The sequence below is a fragment of the Leptosomus discolor genome, chromosome 4 (genome assembly GCF_034619465.1).
Source record: "Leptosomus discolor isolate bLepDis1 chromosome 4, bLepDis1.hap2, whole genome shotgun sequence".
Lineage (NCBI taxonomy): Eukaryota > Metazoa > Chordata > Aves > Leptosomiformes > Leptosomidae > Leptosomus > Leptosomus discolor.
Genome location: NC_141394.1, coordinates 71,242,631 through 71,264,932, shown reverse-complemented (window position 1 = coordinate 71,264,932; position 22,302 = coordinate 71,242,631). Strand labels below are relative to the sequence as shown.

General features: G+C 38.8%; 1 protein-coding gene across 5 annotated transcripts in view; it reads left to right on the top strand.

Annotated features, from left to right (window-relative positions):
• AFAP1 (actin filament associated protein 1) overlaps window positions 1-22,302 on the top strand; it is a 65,876-nt gene that overhangs the window by 5,564 nt on the left and 38,010 nt on the right. For all 5 annotated transcript variants that reach the window (XM_086464139.1, XM_086464138.1, XM_086464137.1 and 2 more), the window contains exons 3-4: window positions 13,577-13,685; window positions 19,207-19,418. In XM_086464139.1, coding sequence (XP_086320265.1) covers window positions 13,577-13,685; window positions 19,207-19,418 — 321 coding nt within the window. The remainder of the gene's footprint in view (window positions 1-13,576; window positions 13,686-19,206; window positions 19,419-22,302) is intronic.

The following is a 22,302-nucleotide window of genomic DNA, read 5'->3' as shown; positions in this document are numbered from 1 at the left end:
CAGGTCCAGGGAAATGATTATTCCTCTCACCTATGCTCTGGTTAAGGGAATTTGGTTTGACTTGCAGAAGAAAAGGCCAAAAATTCCCTATGGTGATACAAGCCTGGGAACAGGTCACCTGCAAAGGCTGTGGAATCACAGTCTTTGTCGAATTTCAAAATTCAAGCAGTAAAAGCCTGAGCAACTTCAGGCTTCTTAACTTCAAAGGTTGACCCACATTGTGTTGGAGGTCAGCCTGGCCAAGCCCACAGACTCCAGATAGTTTTAATGATCAGCTTTTCCTGCAGTAAGCCTTGTGAGAAGACTCCCTCCTGATAGCTGAAAAACGAAGGTGCAAAGTTTTAAAATGAAGGAAGAATGCTTCTTTTTTTTTTTTTTTTTCATAAAGTCTTTAGTGCCCTTCTGTGCTCAGTCTCTGGGTAGGAAATTCCCTGCAGAACAAGTAGAAGTGCATGTTCTTGGTGATGCTTATAGCGAAGATACTGACTGAGATCTGTAATTCAATTCCTCCAGTTAGGAGCAACTGTCTTGTTACAGAATAAACTATAAAGAAGTTTTAATGTTCCTCTGATGCTAACTTAAAAGTAGATTTGAAGAAAACTTTTTCAGCATTTTTTTAAAGAAGAATAAGCAAATTGTGGTTTAGCCTGTTGAAAGATTAACATGGTCTTAGCCCTAATACTGACAAATTATCCACCTTTTTATTCATTTGTGGAAAATTTTGTGCATGGTGATAAGGACAGTTTGTGGAGACCCACATTTATTGGCTGAAGCAAGAAGTAGAGATGTGGCTTACGGGAGCAGAACAACTGGATGGCTGATGTTCTGCTTCTTTTTAGTGTGTTATTCTGTTACCACATTTATGCCCAGTTCTAAGATATATATAAGCCAGTAGTATTTTATGAACATATGAACTAATTTATCAAACTCTTGGCCATCCTTTCATAAAAACCTTTATGTGATGGTGGATAATGCTATGTACTGCAGAACAAAGTGAAAAAAAAACAAACACAAATGTGTTATGTAGAGTATCTTAATCATAAACACTAAGCACTGTCAGGTTTTGGTTTGTGACCTGAACAAGATTTTTTCTTTTTTTTTTTTCAATTTTACTTCTACTTAATGTAATGAGATATGCTGAAATCATTATAGGAAGGGAATGTTTATGCTAGAAACTTTCATATTCAGAGTCGGTGTATATACTGTAGCAAAATTCAGCTAAAATGGGTGCTGTAAAATAAGTATGCATAGGCTTGAATGGATGCAAAACTGGTCTTATTAATATGCAGGAAAACCTGAGGAATCCATTTCATGGTTAACAGTGCCTGAAAATTATTATTTTTCTTTAATTCAAGATGCGTATAGCATAAATTACAAGGGAAGGGGTTGATGAGAGGCAGGAAAATTATGCAAAATGCACATGCCTTTGAAATGCAGACTCCAGGTGCTAGCTTCATAAACTGAAGCCAGTTGAGATCCTCGTTCTTTCATATTTATGTAGGTTCAGTTTAATAAATTGGCTCTGAAGATTCAAGTTGTTTTTCTAAAGACAACTGACCTACTTTTCCTTTCTCATGCACTAATGTGTAAATTCCCTTAAAGTTGGTACAGCTGCAGCGAGTGAAATGGTGAGAAGTATGAATTAGGTCCAGGAGGTCAACACTGGTTTTTACCGTAGTTCAGTTTTGGTTTTTGAGTAACAAACAGTTCTCTCAGATACAGTGGGAGTTACCATGGAAGTTGACACTGGCTGGTCTGGAACATTCGTCTTCCTGTGTTGAGCCTAGCAAAGTGGACATGAGCCTCCCTTCTGACCTGCCTGTAATGCTGCAGATGCTTTCATCTCCGTGTAGTCAGCAAGCTGAGCTGGTTTTCCTATAGTGGCAAAGCTATTTTTGCCAGTTTTTCTGCAATTCTGTTGCTGCTGTCATGCAGTTGTGGCTTTTACTTCCCTTTCTGGTGTCGGTGCTGCTTTGAGATCAGCCAGGCAACATCCCGAGCCTCTTGTTGTCTTGCATTATCCAAACACAGGTTACGAGTGGTGCTATTTTAAGAGGTAGTACATTGTAATTTGTGCAAGAGATGACAGACTGCTGCTGTCCTGCAAAAGACCAGGTGGGGTCAGAAGGGAAGGATAAAAAAAGGGAAGGACATGATGGAGGCAATCTTTTTAGCAGGGCCTGTTGTGATAGGACAAGGAGTAATGGTTTTAAACTAAAGGAGGGTAGATTTAGACTGGTTATAAGGAAGACTTTTTTTACAAGGAGGCACTGGAACAGGTTGCCCAGAGAGGTGGTAGAAGCCCCATCCCTGGAAACATTCAAGGTCAGGCTGGACGGGGCTCTGAAAAACCTGATCGAGCTAGAGATGTCCCTGCTTGCTGTAGGGGAGTTGGACTAGATGGCCTTTAAAGGTCTCTTCCAACCCAAACTGTTTTATGATTCTACGATAAAACCATCAGCTTTTTGACCTTTGAACACTGGGGCAAGCTCAAACCCCAGACTGACTGTTTAAAAACTTCTGAAGTCGTATCAAACAAATGGAATTGATCATTAGCTGATTTTTGGACATCTTTCTTTATTAGATGCCTCTTTGTTAGCTCCTCATTATTATTAGATATGATCCGAGACTGTCATATTATCTTTCTTTTTACATCAGGCTGAACATCAGTGACAGTGGCCAAGATCTAATTTTCAATTTCCATTAGTGCTCCCGCATGGTGATTTTCAACCTACCCTGAATCAATGGACTCCTAAAAATTTGTAGCTGATGATGCCAATCTCTATAAAAAACTGTACGTAATTATGTTGCTCAGTGACACAAACACTGAGCCACCTTTCCTAGCCACTTCTCATAAACTGTGCTTTCGTAGTTCAGTGGAAGAAATCCCCTGGGCCCATCAGAATCTAGGAAATTCTGCTCCAAGTTGCCCTTCTTTACCTGGCAAGTGGGAAGTCATGTTATATGGCACCTCTTTTGCCAGCCATTCGGGGCAGAAACTTTTTGCCACTTGCTGAACAACATCTAGCAGTGGTCTCAGCCTCCAGTGGAAACACAGTGTGCTGCTGGAACATAGGAATTTGCTGCAAGTGGGAATCAATAACTTTAAATAAACTATGCACTGTTTTAAAACCTATGTTTTTAGCACATCAGTTATTGAGCGTGATGGTTTCATTCACACCACTGTTTCTCTTTATGGTACTTGAGGGATTCTGCATTCAAAAATGTTTAGTCTGAAGTGATGTTTAAGCTTTTACTTATGTAAAGATGTGTGGGTGGGAAGGAATTCAATACTCCTTAAAGTAGTGCCAGGAGCCAGAATTATGTGTGGGCAGGTGCTGTGCAAGGTTTCCTTTGTAAATCTGTAAATAGACCTGCGTATTTGCTCAGGCCAAATCTTGTATCAATTTTGTAATTCATCAGCCCATGAACAAAGAGCATAAAATTCATTTTATTTAGAGACATGCTGTTAATAGTTTAAATGAAGTCTCTGGTTATTAAAACACATTAAAGCCCAGAGAGTTTTCCTGGACTCAGTGGACTTTAGACCAGGTCTTAAAATTGAGGGACAAATTTGGACCTTGCATATACTTGAACAAAGCGAGTCACGAAGCATGCAGTCTCTTAGTAATTATCTTTTTCTGTATGCATTCCCTTGCCTACATCTGGTCTAGCAGACTTTCTGTCAGGCTTAGAAAGCACAAATCCTCGCTTGCTTCAGCCTATGCATACAGCTCCTTCAGAAGGCCAGCAAAGTAAAAGCTGCAGATAAAGGATATGAGCATAGGAGCAACATGGAGTCCTGCCGCAGAACTGAAATGCTGCTTGCCTGGTGCGTTAAATGTGCTTGCTAGCGTGAATACAGTGCCAGCAGCTAGAGATGCTTTGCCTGGGTCAGCAGCAGAGGAGATCACTGTGTTTGAAACAGAGTCATAATTGGTTCTCCCCTCTTGAATCTGCTTACTGTGAGGGCTTGTGTCTTTTAGCCTGCTTTCTCCATCTCTAGATCAGCAGCTACTTCAATGGTATTTCCCTGCTCTTGACGGGCAAGAAGCAGCACTCAGTGATGGGTTTAGAGGAATAACAGAGCCAATGCTCTGTGTGTACCTCAAAGTGCTGCTGGTGGTTTGACACCTGGCATCCCGTCATTGCACTATCAGCACATTGCCCTGAAGTACTTTTTCCACTGAGGCAGTAGGATAACATCCGGTGTGTCCTGCTGCTCACATGCGCCTAAGGATTACTGGCATAAATTATCCACAGCATGACAGTGACAGAATACTTCTAGCCTCCAAGCATTTGGTTGTCATATTACCTCTGACAGTCGGTGATTTCAGTGCACTGTGCAGTCCAACAAAATCAAATACAAACAGCACACTTAGCTATTTTGCATGATTTTCACAGTAAAATTGAGCATATGTTTTGTTTTTCTTGGAATATGGACAATTTAGAAATTATTTAAGCGCAACAAGTGTCCAGCAGGATGCCAGAACCCCTGTAGATATAAATCAAAAGGATAGGTCATCGTTCTCCAACCCTTTCCTGCAACGTACACAGTCACTCTGTGGGAGTGTTTCATATAAATGGTTTCCTATTGTGGAGAAGTAATTCGACAGCCTCCCTTTATCTGGCTGCCTGTCAGGTATACTCTTAGATATTTATTAGAAAACGTTGAAAGGAGACACTGACCTTGGAGAATAAAAATCAACCTGATATCAAAAGGATTTTTGAGGTGATACATCACCAATTACATTAATCATTCTTTGAACAACAACCAAAAAAGTGCAAGTCTTAAAGCTTCTTCTAAAATGTGCAGTGAGACTAGTGCCGTAACAAAAGCAAAGGGCTCATGTGCCAGGTGGGTACTTGTGAATCTTTATTTCATCTTGCTTTTTCTTCTAACACTGAAAAGCAGTTGTTATTCTCTGTTCTTCTTAAAAGATAATCTTAAGATAGTATTAGACTTGAGTTTTTTTTACTTGCAGAAATTTTTTTAAAGCCACAAAAAAAAATGGAACAAAAATTCAGTTGTTTCATTCAGAGCTGGCTAATAGCTTCAGCTTGAACAGATCTCAACAAGTTTTTCTGTAATGAAGGAATAACTAAAGGGGCCTTTGTGGTTAATCAGTGCTGTCACTCTTATACTGCAAGCAATTATAAAATATTAACCCTTTCAGAAACTTACAAAAAGCCTATTTACCAGCATTTAGGTTTATTTAACCCACTATTTCAATTAGAATGGCTGTTCCACCATCCCAGTGTTCATTGCCAGCCTTTGTCCTTGTGTTTAGGTAGCTTTTTTTTTTTCCTTCACCTTGGTACCTGTGTCTCAGATATCCTTTGAAATCACAATCATATTCCTCTCAGGTTTCATTTCGCTTCATTGAGTATAAGAAAGGCTCCATCAGTTTCATCTCGAGCTATAGTTTAATTCTAGTGAACTATATCAGTATTTGTCCCATGCACCTGCTCTAATGCTCATGTTCTAGTTTGATCACAAGTGACCAGAACAGCAGAATCTTGACATAGAATTATAGAAGCAAAGAATCAATTAGGTTGGAAAAGACCCTTAAGATCATCACGTCCAACTGTTAACCTAGCACTGCCACTAAACCATGTCCCTAAATGCCACGTCTACATGTCTTTATATATCTCCAGGACTGGTGACTCCACCACTTCCCTGGGCAGCTTGCTCCAGGGCTTGATAACCCTTGCAGTGAAGAAATTTTTCCTAATCTCCAATCTAAAGCTCCTCTGGCGCGACTTGAGGCCGTTTTCTTTCATCCCATCACTTGTTACTTGGGAGGAGACCGACCCCCACCTCGCTACAACCTCCTTTCAAGTAGTTGTAGAGAGCAATAAGGTCTCCCCTCAGCCTCCTCTTCTCCAGACTAAACAACCCCAGCTCCCTCAGCTGCTCCTCATAAGACCTGTTCTCCAGGCCCTTCACCACCTTCGTTGCCTTCTCTGGACACACTCCAGCACCTCAGTGTCCTTCTTGCAGTGAGGGGCCCAAAACTGCACACAGGATTCGAAGTGCGGCCTCACCAGTGCCGAGTACAGGGGAATGATCGCATCCCTACTGCTGCTGGCCACACTATTTCTGATACAGGCCAGGATGCTGTTGGCCTTCCTGGCCCCCTGGGCACACTGCAGTTGTGGAATACTTTCAGTCATCATATGTGATTGCATAAGGTGTAAGGCTAAAGGAATATTTACAGCCTTTTTTTTTGTGTTGGTTTTGTCTGGCAGGACATAGTTGCCATTCCCATTTCCCCGGAGTGGTGTTGGTGTGTTACTGTTGATGCTTTTTTTCAAATTTGCAAATAATATCATAGAAAAGTTTTAAAGTAATTTCCTTCTCAGTTCATTTATAGTATAGCTTTATAACAATGTACATCATCGTATTTCATAGCTTTCTTCATGTCTAAGCTGCCAGAATGAGCTGTTCCTGACTGCCTTTGGCTGGAATTTGCATTTAAACTGGATGAGCTCAGGTCAGATTTACAGTAGGATTGAACTGCTTTACCAGGTTCTTGCTATGATCACTGTGAAGCTATATGCCCTCTTTTCTGTCTTTACTAGATACTGATGATCTTTGGCCTTCATATAAGAAAGCTATTAAATTACTAATGCCACAGATTTGATAGGACATTGCCCCATCATTTTTTATAACGTACTCACACTTCTGGCCTCAGGTTTTTCGTTTCTTGTTTCTATGCTGTACCTGTCCATAAAACATCCTCCCTGTGCTGACAGGGACCAGGCTATTTGCTTTCCTAACTGTGCTCAATAATGTTCTGTGCACAAACACATGGGAAAGGAATTAGGCCAGTAAGTACCAAGTCTTGTCTTGTTTTTGTTTCATGCAATGCTCAGACCCTTAGAGAATATTGTTCTGGTGGAAATGGTGTTGCACACACTTTTCTCACTGTACTGCCTTGTCTTGTCCTTGCTGTTATGTCATGTATGTGGATGAGTTTATTAACTGCTGAAGAGGAATGTGATTTTATCTTTGCTGGGTAATACAGACTCTTCTTTGAGCATAGTTACAATAGCCACCTCTGACTGAGGGTCCCATGCTGCTTAAAATTCAGATTAATCTTTCTCGTGTAATATGCATGAAAGTGTTCCCTAGCATTAATTAAAGCCCATTTCTTTTCTTGGTACACCCAGACCCTTTGCTTGATATAAGTCAACTCTATTGTTTTGTCTGAGTGATACGTAAAACTGACTGTGTAATAATCTTTTATTATAAAATCTGAATGATAAAGAAATATTGTGGGTTCGTTTCTGGCTCATTCTTTTTCACTTTTGAATTATTTCCTTAGATAATTCTGTTACTTCCATGGAGTCTGGAGTTTTTTTCCACTGCTGTCTTCCATAGAGTTTGGGTGTAACTCCTTCCAGCTTGCTGTCCTTTCAGTGGTGTGTTCTATGCTCCAGTCTTTTCAGTTTTATTTAATATCTCAAATGCTAATTAAATACAATGGCAAGAACTGAAACTTAAGCTTATGCCTGGGTACTGCCAGAGGCTGATGTTGCCATCAGAGAGATGCAAGAACCAATTGGGTTCTCTGCTCAGTCGATATACTGTGTTTGTTTCTCAGTGTTTCCATTTGGTCCTCTTCATTGCCATCTTTAACTTCCTGTTGCTTAGGTAAAGGGTTTATCAGGTTATCTAAGCAGAAGTCAGATGTTGTATTTTGTGAAATGGTAACAAGGTTCCTGGTGAGGTTCCTGTGTAGATGCTCTCCAGACAATCTTCAGATCAAACAGTGGAGCCATAGTACGCCCTGATTCATTCTTTAAATGCAAGCAAGTTTGTTCAGATCCTTTTCCCATCATCAGGTTGTGCTTTCTGAGGCTGTGATCTGTTTACAGTCACTATACATACTAAGCACTTTTCCAGAAATACCTCTAATTAGGCATTCATCCCTGAGTCAGCAGACACACTCTTAGGCTGTGTCAGATGTACCTCCACTCCCTGGAGGACTGAGTGCAAAGCATGTACCTTCTTTTGTTCTTAGTCTTAAACCTACTCAGGTCATTGTTCAGGATCACTCTAAGGAAAATTTTGCTTGTGCTTATACTCATCCTCCAGCTGGTACTAGCGTTTTCTCTTTGCCCTTATCTGTTCAGCACTGCAGTAGGAGCTGGTGGTTTACCAGTCAGCTCTTCACAGGATTGCTGGGTGTTGCTGGGCCTTCTGTCATGTCTGACTCTGGCTGTTGATTTCTTGGGCAATTCCTTTTGGGTTTTTTTTGTTTGTTTGTTTGTTTGTTTTTCCTGTGGCACCAGTGTCCCAGAGGCTTGCACTGTAATTGCATAGGTACACTCAGCGGTGGGTGGGTGGGACTATACCCACAGCCTGTCATGCAGCTGTATTACCCACCTTGTCGTGGGACTGATAGCAGTACCGTTCCAAAAAGTTGAGTTTGGTGTCTGGCTGGCTGGTTTGCTGTCTTTTGTCAGATGTGCTCAGAAGCTGAAAAGAGAGGTTGTTAGACTTCTTTCATGTTATTTGGTTCCCGGTTTTGTATGGTCCAGCTAACAAGATGAGAAATTAATAACTTTAGAATACAGAGCTGAGGTCAAATGAAGAATTCTTCTCAGCTTCTACTTGTCTACACCTAGGCTAGTATTTCCCTCCTGCACAGCTCAGTATGTTCTTAACATCCCATATAGGCAGCGCTTTTGTCCTGAATAAATCCAAGGTACATCCAGGTCCTCAACTGCTGGCAATAAACTGTGATTTCTCTTTAGTGCACTAATGATTCTGAGTTTATCTAAAGGCTTTCATACCAAGTGCATGGCGAGTACTAATGTCCAATTTCCAGCCTTTACAGTGATGTGACAAAGTTTGGTTGAAATGTACAGTCAGTAATTTTGCCAATTGTATTGATACTCAGTTTGTTTATTCGCCTTGCTTTCTGGACATCCATTTTCTAACATGTGGGGAGAGGGATCATAAATGTGTGAGCACTTTTCCACCTCCAGGCTGAGGATGCGATGGGGTTGTACAGAGGTCAGGTCTAAGTGTGCTCCAAAGCAAATGGCATGTGCACGTGTCAAGGTTTCTTCTTGACAGCCCACATTTGCCTGCTGGCTTCTGAATAGCTTTATTATACATCACCAGTGTGTGACCACTTTTCCAGTCTCATGTTGCTGCTTTCAGTGTTGAGGGGTTACGTAGCAGCTGGCTCCGCACTCTGGCTGGATCCGAATTGGTGGTTGATCTAATAACACACATGCAAGCATGGCCCTTGAATTACTGGCAGCCTTTGCCTGCAGCACGGGGATACTGACAGTCTGCTAAAGGCACTGCTTTGCACTGGAAATCTCTACATCCTAAATCATTGCATAAAGGGAGGTGTTTCTTTCTATTTCCTACAGAGTGAAAGTCTTCATTGGGGTGTAAAGTGATTTTATATCCTCAGGTCCCTATATGATGACATTTATTTTCCTCTGTCTTTCATACTGCTTTCCATACTATATAATTCCATATCGTCAGCAGATATCAGCTAGGCTATCCCTAAAAAAAAAAATTACTGCCTGTCTTGCTAGGTACCCTTGGACAGAAGAGGGAAATAAAGTAATTTATCTCCTAGGATAAAGAAAGAAAGAGATTATTTGTGGTCTGTGGAAGACTGAGGGGCAGATGGAGGGGAAGACTATAACATACCATAAAATTGATATTTCCCTAAGTCTGTTTCATAGTGTCCAGTAAAATAATGAATTTTATTGTTCAGGAAAATATTGTTTATTATTTGGAGATACTTGTTTCTTTCTCTCAATAATCCCTCCTGTAAAGTGGAATTGGGCATCACGCGCACAATCCAGCTTTTAATGTCTTCAGACATCCCAACTCTGTAGAGTAAATATCACCCCATCTACTTCTTGATTTCAAATAAAGCATCTCTCATTTGGTCTCAGACCCAGCACCTGACAAACATCTTGATCAGTATTGTTTCAGTATTACTGGTATTATTCTGGGCAATAATATGTCACCCATCTTTGTCTCTTTTCCTCAATGAGACAAAAGTAATTGTAATTTTTTTTTTTAAACTCAATTCTTCTTCCTGTGTTTGAGCAAGATTATTTGTCTTGAAAGGCGGCATTCTCTGATTTTCTTCCCTGCTGCCTGTCATTAAAAAAAAAAAAAAAGGGAAGTAGAAATTCATGCTAATGCCTTCTTCGCAGGTTGCCAGATCTTTCCTCGTGATACCACTCAAACTGCACATGTTCTCTAGGATTTTTTTGAGATTTAATCCTTTTATAGAATATGTAAATAGTTTTGCGGGTTTTATGGCTTTTTTATTTTTCAGGTAAACTAATGACAAGTTATTGAATCAAGAACTATTTTAGTTCATAACTCATAACTTCATCAGAATTCTTCCACTAAAAAGTTTAAAGAATTAAACAATACAACTAGCACTGTAGATATTAGTAAGAAATACCAGAATGCTCAGATGTGCTTTTTACATTTCTCAAACTCTTTTATTCCATAGATCTCAAAAGATGTTGTTGTTTATGGTGCAGATTTGAGTGAGATATTTTTACTTTGTATTTAATCATTTGGAAGTTCTTTCAATATTAAAGCAGCCTTGCTTTAATCAGAAGGTGTTTGATCTTAGATGTTTCTCCTAATATTTTTTTTTAATTGCAAAAAAATCTTTTTTGTAATTGTTTTCAACTTTGTTATGGCAAGAACTGCAAAAAGCATTTCAGAGAGGAGGGCCTGGTTAATTCAGCAATGGATTCCATCTGTGTTGACGTTGGCTGCACAGACCAGCCCGCCCCAGCTGTATGAAGTAACTGGTGCTCCAGCAGGGTCGAATTCAGACAAGCACCATTTGTGTTTCATTTCCTTTTTTCTTTCTTTCTGAATAACATTTTGTCTAAAAACAAGGTTTCCCCCCCCCCTCCCCCCCGCCCCTGATCTTTATTGAAACCTCTTATTTGTTTCTGAATAAAAGATAGCTTTGAAACCTCAATGCTGTGTCAAGTCAAAATTGGAATGACTCTTGGGACAGGTATTTCCTGGGTGAATTAGGTTTAATAATGATAGGAATTTCATATATTGTATATACACCTGACGGGAAAAAAAGTTTAAAGCTAGACCAAGATATTGCTATATCTGTCTAAGGAGAGGCGTGGTATAATCTACACTGCCCCAGGAACAAACCTGGACCCTGACTCTCTTGAGCATGAAGGGAGAAAATACAAACTCTTTGGAGACAGTTCCACCTATTGTGTCTGGCAGTGCAGGCCACACAGAGCTGATGTATGCAGGTTTGTAGGGCAAAATTAATAATTGCTGTCAATTTTACAATGTTAATGAACATGTAGTATTTTTTAATATCCCTTATGCCTGTTGCACAGCAGCAGCTAACCTTGAAAGACTCATGTATCGTGCAGATTTGCAATTTAGGGGTTTTTTCGGCAGAATTACAGGGATACTATGCTAAAAGTCCTATATTTTCATTATTTTGCTGCTCTAACAGCTGATTTCTCTAGGAAAACTGATGTGTGAGGAAAATTCATTTGGTTCTCATTGTAGATAACAGTAATTGCGATCTCTTATCTGTAACTGAGTGTGACATATGAAATTGGCTATATCGTTTGATACAGGACTAATATTAGTGTAAATGTCAATCTGGTCAAGAATTTCTGAGTTCAGTCTCAAATTGGTTCATTGTTCATGAGGAAGTTTCTGATTTTACTTGGTGGACAAAGGGAAGTCAGTGCTGGATGAGCTGAAGGGCAGGTTTAGTCACTAGCTCCTTGCCTTCCTGCACATTGGGAATACACAAGCACTTACCTGCAAGGTGGAATAACCTACTCAATATGAATTTAACTACAGAGCACACTAAGGGTGGGACTCGTCTTGCTGATGTTGTTAAGAATTAGGTGTCTGGCATAGGTGTGTAATCAGTAATGAGATTTGAAGATGTCTAGCTTTGGAATATGCAAAGATTAATCCAGCCCTGAAAGCAACCACAGAAGTAATTTCATCATAGCTAATGCCACGTGTTATTAAAGCTCAGATTCTTCCTGCACAACTTTAGGTCTATAGCAAAAGGGGAGTAGTCACTGTGGCTTCATGTATATTGTGTGGAAGAAGGCTCTATGCCTCTGCTAGAGTGTTCACCCGACCTGAGTTGCAGTCCAGAAGTGTCTGTGTCTGACCATCAGCGAAGCCCACCCTGACTAGTTTTTTACTTCAGCATCTCTGTTCATTCCCCAAGTTTAGACTGGATCAGTCCAATGCAGACAAACACTGTTACATCTCTTTCATTACACGAAAAAAGAAAAAGATGTATTTAAAAAATGTTACTGCAGAAATGACACTCTGCTTACAAGTTATATTTTTGTAGTCATACAATAAACCATCAGTGTTGGAAAAAGACTTCAGTATTTTCTCTAGTATGAAAACATGGAACTAAAAACCTGTGGCAAATATGAATGAGGTCTATAAGATATAGTTGTTTTGGTACTTGTTAAGGAAAGCAGTAAAGTCGTATGGAAGAAGTCAGAGAGTACTAAAGTTACTTTGTTACTGTATCAACATACGAGCAGTCAGTCAGTTTTAAATTTAAAACAGGTTTATATTTAGAAAAGAAGCATTTTAGAATTTGATCTGGTATTTGAAATATTTATTTTATCATATAATAGTGTCTTGATGTTCCAGACTTTTCATTAGTTGTAGCTCAGTTTTCACTATGTAGAAATAGCATTTTAAAAATTAATGTCTATATTAAGAATTGATTTGCCATTGAAAAACAAAATGCATCATGAAAATATGGTCTAAATTATCTGTCCTTCATCTCTGCCAGCCCAGGCTATTTAGCTTTTCCAGACTGTTCAAACAAACTGTTGTTTGCTGCTGTAATATGAATTGGTTTAGGTATAAAATAATAATAAAAAAGCCTTAGGACTGTAAAATGGTCTATACACAGAAATCTCTTTCCTACATTACGCACTTTAGATTTCTAGTTCTTAAATAGAAAACTGTATCTTTTCAACATTCTTACCACTTAATGCTGTTGTACAAAGAACTTCTTTCAATGTAGGTGTTATCTTGATTTTGCCATCCTTAACAATGGCAAGTAGGATCCTACTGTGTTTATATCTCCAAAGGACTCAGTTGGAGGACATGCGAGAAGGTTCTGCTTCCTTATCATGAGTGGTGGTAAAGGTCTTGAAAATAATGATATATTTAAAAATGTATCATTATGTTATGAAGCATAATTGTGCATCAAACAATTGCTTCAAATCTCAAACTCTACTTAATGTTTGATTATAACAACATATGAGGAACTTGAGATTTAGGCTTGTTATCCTTCTAAATGATGCTACCTTTCAGAACAGGCCTTATTCAAAGGACAACATCTAATTCACCCCTCCAGAGCCTCGCCTTCAGAGACAATTAACATTAAGAAATAGTCACAAGAGCAGCCATTGGGTTTATAAGGCTGGTAACATTAGCACTGATCATAAGCAGATGTTCTGACCGTGTTTAATTTAACACCTTGTTGCTCTGTAATTACTTTTTCTTTGTTTCTTCATTTAGCCACCAGATAATGGGCCTCCACCATTACCGACCTCTTCCCTTCCTGAAGGCTATTACGAAGAGGCAGTGCCGCTTAGTCCTGGGAAGGCTCCCGAATATATCACTTCCAGTGAGTAATATATTTCCAGATCAGTTTCTAAACAATTGGTCATTCCAGTGTCCTTCAACTTTTTTAGTATTTGACAGCTACTTCTCTGTTAGTGCTGTGGTGATGTGTCATAAACATGGCTTTGACCATTCGGAGCCGGTTCTGGTTATTGTCACTGGCCATGCCTTGGTTTGGTTTGCAGAACTGTTTTGGTGTGCACAAAGCAGGCTTCTGTTAGAGGAAACTAAACCTGGAGCTCAAGTTAGCTGCACATAAAGGTGTTTCGGCTGCTATTGGAGACATAGGGTCCAAATCAGCCGCTGGTCTTTTGGACAGCTTTGAACCATGAAAGGGGCGGGGGGGGCATTGGACTAGGAGTCCAGAGTTAAGTATTGTTCACTGGCGATGCTGTAAATGTAGAGGGCTCAGAAACTGGTGCTGATCTGCAGATCTACTGGTATGCCTCTGTTTCACTGAGTTACTTGCTGAAGTAGACAAATAAGAAGAAAAACGGAATTATTGAAAAGATGTGATTTGCAGCATTTCTGATGAGATGTTTGTGGAAAGTGATAAATTAGTCATACTGGCTCCCACAAGCAGTGTTTGATGCACGTGACTATTTTGGTGACTACTTGTTTAGTGCAGAGGCGGAGGGCTGCCTCTGAACTGACCACCAGAATGTCCTTCTGCAACACACAAACGCACTTTCTCACATCCAAATACTTACCCAAAGACCAGTGCACTTAAGTGGAGCTATGCTGAGAGCATGCTGATGGAACGCTGAAGTGACTGCTGTGAGCGTTTACACAGGGTCAGTCAACAGGACATTATGTACCAAAAAATTGCAAAGCTTTTCCTTTTTGCTGCTTTTTTATTGGCGGGGGTAATTTATTACTTGTGTAAGGCTGATTTATCACTAATTATTATTTTCTATGGCCCGAAGATTAAAGGCGTATCTTCCCCCATTTTATAGCCATTTTTATTATTTGAACCAGAACAAATGAATAAAATGATCTCTCTGTTCTTAAAACATGCATAGGAGTCACCTTAGAACATTAATTATTCATTTGTACACTGCACAAACTGAGGTTATCTGGCAGCTCTTAATTTAACTAAGAAATTCAAGGTAAGAAATAGTTTCATATACTGTAAAGTAAATGAAGGAACATACAATCATAGCAGAATCACTCCTCTCTTCATTTCCTCCCTTGAAATGCTGCAGGGTGGTCCTGTTACACCCTGTAATCTGGGGAACGGCTGGTTTGTGTTTTGTCATTAAACAAGAGCCATGCTTAGGCAGAAAAATATTAATAGTACAAATATTAATAACACTGCTAAAGGATTGCCTAGGGGAAAAGATGACAAAATATGAAACTGATTTCTTATTGTACTTAACCATCCAAATCCATAAAAATATTTAGGATATCAGCCTTAAAAGTTCATTAATAATTCCATAAATTAAGTATTTATACCCAGACATTTAAAGCTCTGTTAATGTAACTTATCGTCTTGCTGTGATTTTGTGTATTTTCTTACATCCTGAACTCCTTATCATGTCTTTTAATTTGCTCTAATAGTATTCCCCTCTTCATCAGTAATAAAGTTGCTTTTAAATTCAATATGCCATTAGTAATATATCTCTGCTCAAGCAGAACTTGAGTTTTGATTTGAGTGGTAACTAAAATAAGCCACTGAAGCAGTGTATTAACCAAAGATGTAACCCTAGCTGTTCAGATTGTTTGAGGTGGAGAAGACCATAACAAAGAAGTGCTAAAAGTATAAAAAGTGGAAGAATAAACTGTTAAACAACTGTTAGGATAGATATCGTTATCTTAAGTAAATATTCCTATGGAATGTTTTTGTAATGTCATTAATAGCAAAGAGGCTTACATACCATGTGTCCTACCTGCAAAGGCAAACAGTAACTGAAGAAAATTGCAGAATATAGGTCATGAAAATGAAATAGCCGTAACTTCCCCAAGTCCCTGTAATCTGTTTGTAAACACACACTTGCATGTAGATGAGAACTGTATATGCCTTGACTGACAACTTTCTCTTTATTAAAAGCTACTGATCTGTACAATAGCCTATATTATTACAGACTAATCTTTGGTATATGCTGTTACAATTTCTGTGAAAGTCCACTGTGATTTTCACCCTTTAACAGTGGAAAATTTTGGTGAAGATAAGGGTGAAAAGCCAATGTCTAAAGAAGCTAGAATAATCAGAAAATACAGAAGATGCAAAAAAAAAAGGTGGATTAGCAGCATCGAAACATGTTGTGTCAGTGCATCCTAAGTCTCTGAGACTATAGTAGTCTTAATAAAACCACATTATTTTGAAGAGACATTTTTCTCTTTTTCTACACATGCTAGTTTGTGTCTCAGAGCCTGGAAGTCTTTTTTTTTGGATGTGATTCAGCAGTTTGGAGAAACAAAGAATAGAAGCGGGATGTGGCAAAGAGCAGCAAAGTTTCAGCCCAGATAACATGAGTACTCCAAGGTGGTCATCCTTCCTGGTGTGAGTCACACAGCAAACTCTTCTGGCCACAAGTCCCAGAAACCAAGGAGAAGAGAAACATGAGCGGTCGTTAATGGGCAGGGTAGAGCAACAGGTCCCCAGAGGTCCTGTTAGATTGTGTGAGGATGGGAGCCTCAGAAGCTCCTATTGGATTTCATCCTTCTATAAACAGATATTTGGATGAACCTGCAACTACTGTGCCAGCAGAGTCCCTTTGCCAATCGTACAACCTGTGGCTAACATGAAATCTGCACTTGGACTGCTTGTGAGCCACATAGGAAGTACCTGTAGGATATTTAATGTGCAGAATTTCAATCTCTGCTTTGAAGTCTCAATCAGCACTTCCTACAATTAATTTTTTAGAAACTGGTAAAACTTGCTGTGAGAAAAAAAATTATAATGTTCAACGTTGTGAGGAAAAAGCAGTTATTTAACCTGGTAACTTCGCTGAAAAGAAGGCAAGATTATTGCATGGGGTTTATGGTAAGAAGAAAACCATCTTTTTGATATATGGTAAAGATATGACCAATAATTTTATCCAAGGTGAAACCTTCTTTTCTGCAATATGAAAAAATTAAATCGTGTCCTAAAGGAAAAACAATATACTAAAATAGATTCAGGGTTTTTTATCTTTTTGATTGTTGCACTTAAAAATCTAGATGGGGAAGACATATTTCATAGAACATCCTCTGATAGAAAAGTCTTTTGACTCTTTCGTGCAAATATCCTTTCTTCAGTGTATACTCAGAGTGTAGAAAAATTACCCAGCTCCACTCTCTTGGGAAGACTATGAAGAGTGTCCCTCTTGTACAATCATGTTTCAAGTTGATCTGATGAAAATTAACCCCCAGACACTCTTACACTGAAAAGGTGGTTTCTTAATTTCAAAGGGAAAATTCTCATTAGTAAACAGAAAAATGCTACTGGAATAATATTTCCATATCTCAGTATATTGAGTAGTGACTCCTTACTTTTGATTCTTACCTCAAAAAAAATTAAGCTTCAGAACAATATTATTGCCAAAACTAGAAAAAAATCACAAATGAGGTAAGAGTGTTGTAGAAGGGGAGCAAGCATCAAGGTGAACATTGTGACAGTGGCATAGCTGCAACAAAGATTGCTACTAAATTCGAAGATGGGATGAAGAGGTTACAGGCACCTAAGTATTACTTTTTTGAAAAGGGAAAGGCAGGAGTTAAAGATGAAGTTCACAGGGCTTTAGATTATGGCACCTTGTCCCTCAGCCCGTGCCTTTGGGAGAAGGCCTTCTTGAAGATGCTGATTTAATGACTAGACCTTCCATTTTCATAGTAGGGAACACCAGGTGAATCATTCTGCCTCTGCTTCAAACAGGCTGGCATGCTACTGTGTGCTTGAGACTGGTCGATGATCTCTCAAGCATTTCCTGATGTTTCTGTGTAAACTTTGTGGATATCCACTCCAGAAGGAGGTCAGGGGGAAGAATGTCTTGGTTTGGTTCTGGTTTTGGTGGGATTTTTTTTTAGGCTTTTTTTCTGCTTCATGGGGAGGAAGGAGGAAGAGATGGATGAAGCAGCAAGTCCTATCAGGTCTTACACATGCTTTTAAACAAATATGCAAAAATAAACACTCTGGAATAAATGTTTCCAAATCTGTCAGTTTAAATATACATCCTAAATTTTTCAATCTTCCTCTTGATTTTGTAAAGCAAGTAAAAAATTGTAGTGTTTTCCCGTTGATAATTATCTGAGGCTTTTACCACTTGCCTATGTGAAGCTGCGCCAAACCAAATACCCTGTAGCAGAATTAACCAGAAGACAGAAATTCAATTAAAATGAAAAAAATCCATAGTTTCAATTTTATTTTCATTTTACTTCAGAATGAAGATACACCTTTTTGTACATTTTTGTGAAAACACAAATCAGATCAGGATATCTCATCTTGATTCAAAGATGTGAGGTCTGTGTATATCTCATTCTGACTATCCACATAGGGAGGAGCTGATGTAGAATGAGCTTTCCAGCAATCCCCTCTCTTGTCCTCTTCCCAATTGTCACAGGTCTCCTTCCCACATCCCAACTGTGTCCTCAATATCTGGCTAAAGCAAATGAGAGGTTTTCTTCCACCTCCTGGCCTAAAAATATATCAAAGTCTCCTTGAAATGTTTAAAGTTTCAGCTGTTAAAAATATTCCAATCAATTCTCCTCCAAGGGACTATGTGCCAGTGGATAACAGGCATACCTTCAAGTGTTACTATCTGAAGAGTCTTATATCTATCTCCATATAAAGAAATAAATTTGGATGGTGGAAGAGAGGGTTCTGTGATAATGAGACTGGTAGAGCTGCCTGCTTGTTGAAAATGAAAGGCCTGAATAAAGGTTGTTTAATTAAAAAGGAATCTTGCCATTCCATCACGAAACTTGGAGCATTAAGCTAAGCACATAACAGAACATTTTTTTGCAGAGTGCCTTTAACTCCAGCAGAAGCTGTAGTTCAAGGAACAGCATTATGTATTCAACATTACTTGTATCAGTGCAGGTGCTGTATTTGAGAATTATGTGGAATGTTATGTTACATAGGTAGTGCCCCATAATGTACTCGTGACCTTTGTCATATTCAGTGTTTGTTTCTTGATATGCTGTATTAATATTGACAGCTGTGTGCCTACATTTTGCGTTATGCAATAGGACAACATGAAGATGTTTCTCTGTAAAAGCATTAGAAAAGATGAAGGTATCTGCAAAATAATATCTTGAGGATAATAAAACACTACCTAAAATTCTAGCTAGGTATTCCCAGCTTATTCTTTGAATTAAAATTCCCAAGGTGTCAGTATGGGTCCTTTATAAAGTTTCATAACAGAACAGCATCTCTTATTCAATTAACAAAATGTATCGATACTACTAAGCACTGAAACAGTAATTTGTTCACAGCTGACTTTCAAAAGCCTTAGCTTAAAACAGACCCTAGTGAGATTTTCAGTTATGTCAGTATGCTTCATGGCTAAATGTTTTAACTTGACACTTTTACGCTTTTCTTAAAGATTATGACTCAGATGCTATGAGCAGCTCTTATGAATCCTACGATGAAGAGGAGGAGGATGGAAAGGGGAAGAAAATGAGACATCAGTGGCCTTCCGAGGAGGCCTCTATGGATCTGGTGAAGGATGCCAAAATCTGTGCCTTCCTCCTTAGAAAGAAACGATTTGGGCAATGGACAAAACTACTGTGTGTTATCAAAGAAAACAAACTCCTGGTAATTTTTGTTTTTATCTACCTACATTTTCTTTTTACCTTTTAGATGATGTATTTATTTTTACAGGAATCTGATTTTTGGAATATGTTCTGCAAACAGTGGCCAAATCTACAGTAACCTGAGCGAAGGAGTTCGGTCATGATTTACCCAAGAAACAGAAGAGCACTGAAATTATAAGTGTATCATTTAGCCACTTAGAACTTTGATTTTTATTGCACTTAAACTTAAACTCAGGCAGTTCCTTGATATTGGAAAGAAAATCTGGCCTATTATCTTCTAACATATTTCATTTGGAAAAAAAATTGCTGAAACTGTAAATCCAATCTTTCATTCCCTGCGGACAAAAAATCTCGTAGGGAGCTTTGTGTATGAACTGTTGGATCAGACTGCTGGAGAGAAAAGTCCCTTGTTAGACAGAATTCACTTGGCAGCATATGCTGTGGTAATGTATACACTTTAAACTAAACCTTTGCCATCTGTTCTGGGGTAATTACAGATGCAGTATTCACATGATGCACAGCTGCATTATAGAAAGAAAAGAAACAAGTGGATGTATTTGTTCCTGAAGCAAATCTGTTGTGTTTATTTCTGATTGGAGGCACCAGTAAAAGATTCCTTAAGTTAGTAAATTACCTGCTCACAGAGGTCTTTTTTTTTTTTTTTTTTTTTTCCGAAAAGAGAGGCTAATTGAGCTAAATGCTTAATTCTCTGTCATTATAAGCGAACTAATGCTTAGAGTGATAAATAAATTAGGTCTTAGGCACCCCCTGTCTTCCTATCTGGTGCTTCCAACTGTGGTACCTAATTACATAACTAATAATTACTGAATATCACAAATGTTAAAGTGATTAACAAGTGATAGAACATTTTCTGTAGAACCTTGTTATTCTACAGTGGTACAATGTAGCTTAAGTGTGTCACTTTCCAAGTACATTTGTACTCATGGAGATGTAGGAAATAAAAGGATATGAAATAGAGGTAAGAGGTTTCTGAAAATATATTTGGAATGAATTTGCTATTTTTCTCTGGTTACTGCGGATTTAGTTTTTGTATCCTCCTCTATTTAAATGTTGAAAAGAATGTTGATTCAGATTCAATTTTTTTATATTATTATAATGCCATTATACTTAGTCCACATTTTTATCACCATATATCAGGATCATATCAGATTTCAGGACCATCCGATAACATCTTGAAGAGAAGAAAGAAAAGGGAAAGAAACAAATTTTCCTCTGAAGTCACACAATATTTCTTCTACAATTACATTTATTGTTCTGTATAGAAAAATGTTACTTTTTCTATTTTCATTTCCTTTTGCCACATGTGTGGTCTGAGGAGCTTTTTTTTTCCTTATAGGGATTGTTTTTCAGTAATTCTGTAATGGGGATTAAGAAAATAAAAATCACAATAGGAGTCTTAACGACCAAGTTACACAAGACTGGTTTATTGTTTGAAGGACGACTTAGACGTTTAACTTATGAGATATGCAAGTAAAACAAATATATGTTCTTAGGGATTAGGAATTGCTTGTGTTACAAATGCAGCTGTCATCATAAAACCAAAATATTTTAATTAGAATTATACATTAGAAATAACAATTAGTAGGGAATCATTTTTCACTTGAAGTCCATTAATATATAAATACTTCAGTACTAGTAATGTATAATTCTAAGTAAAATATTTAAATTAATATAAAGGGAATTATATGCTGTTTATTGCTTCCTAAAGTGACTAATGTTGTATGTTTTCAAGACTTCATAGCTTGAAAACTTAATAATTTTTAATGTTACAAATTTAAAATCTGTGACCAAGCTAGAGAAACTTTGAGTTCATGGGCTTTGGAGAGGGAAGGATGATTATGAGTGATTTGTAGAGGCTGGTTTGGAGTGGCTGTACTTGCTCAGCCTGAGTTGTACTGTTTATAAAGTACTTTTAACAGCTACTGTCTTCCCGACACTTACATCATGACATGAATACTGCTGCAGACATGCAAATGTTCATGCCCTTTTCTCTGTTCACGTTTATACTCAGCTATTCTATGTGTTCATATACTAATCAGGCTTCCTTATTAGCAGATACATTCTTTATTAGCAGATACCTTTTTAGCCTTCATGCTTGTGAGTGAAGGCCCCATTTACGTAAGTATATAAAACAACTGGACATTTATATACACAGTTAAACATTGTTCTGTAGTCTGGCACTACAACAGGTTTGGGAACCTCAGCTGTACTGATGCATTGGAAGGTGTGAATTACAGAATCACAGAATGTTAGGGGTTGGAAGGGACCTCGAAAGATCATCTAATCCAACCCCCCTGCCAGAGCAGGACCACCTAGAGTAGATCACACTGGAACACCTCCAGGCAGGTTTTGAATGTCTCCACAGAAGGAGACTCCACAGCCTCTCTGGACAGCCTGTTCCAGTGCTCTGTCACCCTCACAGTGAAAAAGTTTCTCCTTATGTTAATGTGGAACCTCCTGTGCTCCAGCTTGCACCCGTTGCCCCTTGTCCTGTCATTGGCCATCACCAAGAAGAGCCCGGCTCCATCCTCCTGACACTCACCCTTTATGTATTTATAAACATCAATGAGGTCACCCCTCACTCTCCTCTTCTCCAAGCTCAAGAGACCCAGCTCCCTCTGCCTTTCATCAGAAGGCAGATGTTCCACCCCCTTCATCATCTCTGTGGCTCTGCACTGGACTCTTTCAAGCAGGTCCCTGCCCTTCTTGTACTGAGGGGCCCAGAACTGGACACACTATTCCAGATGCGGTCTCACCAGGGCAGAGGAGAGGGGGAGGAGAACCTCTCTCAACCTACTGACCACCCCCCTTCTAACACACCCCAGGATGTCATTGGCCTTCTTGGCCACGAGGGCACATTGGTG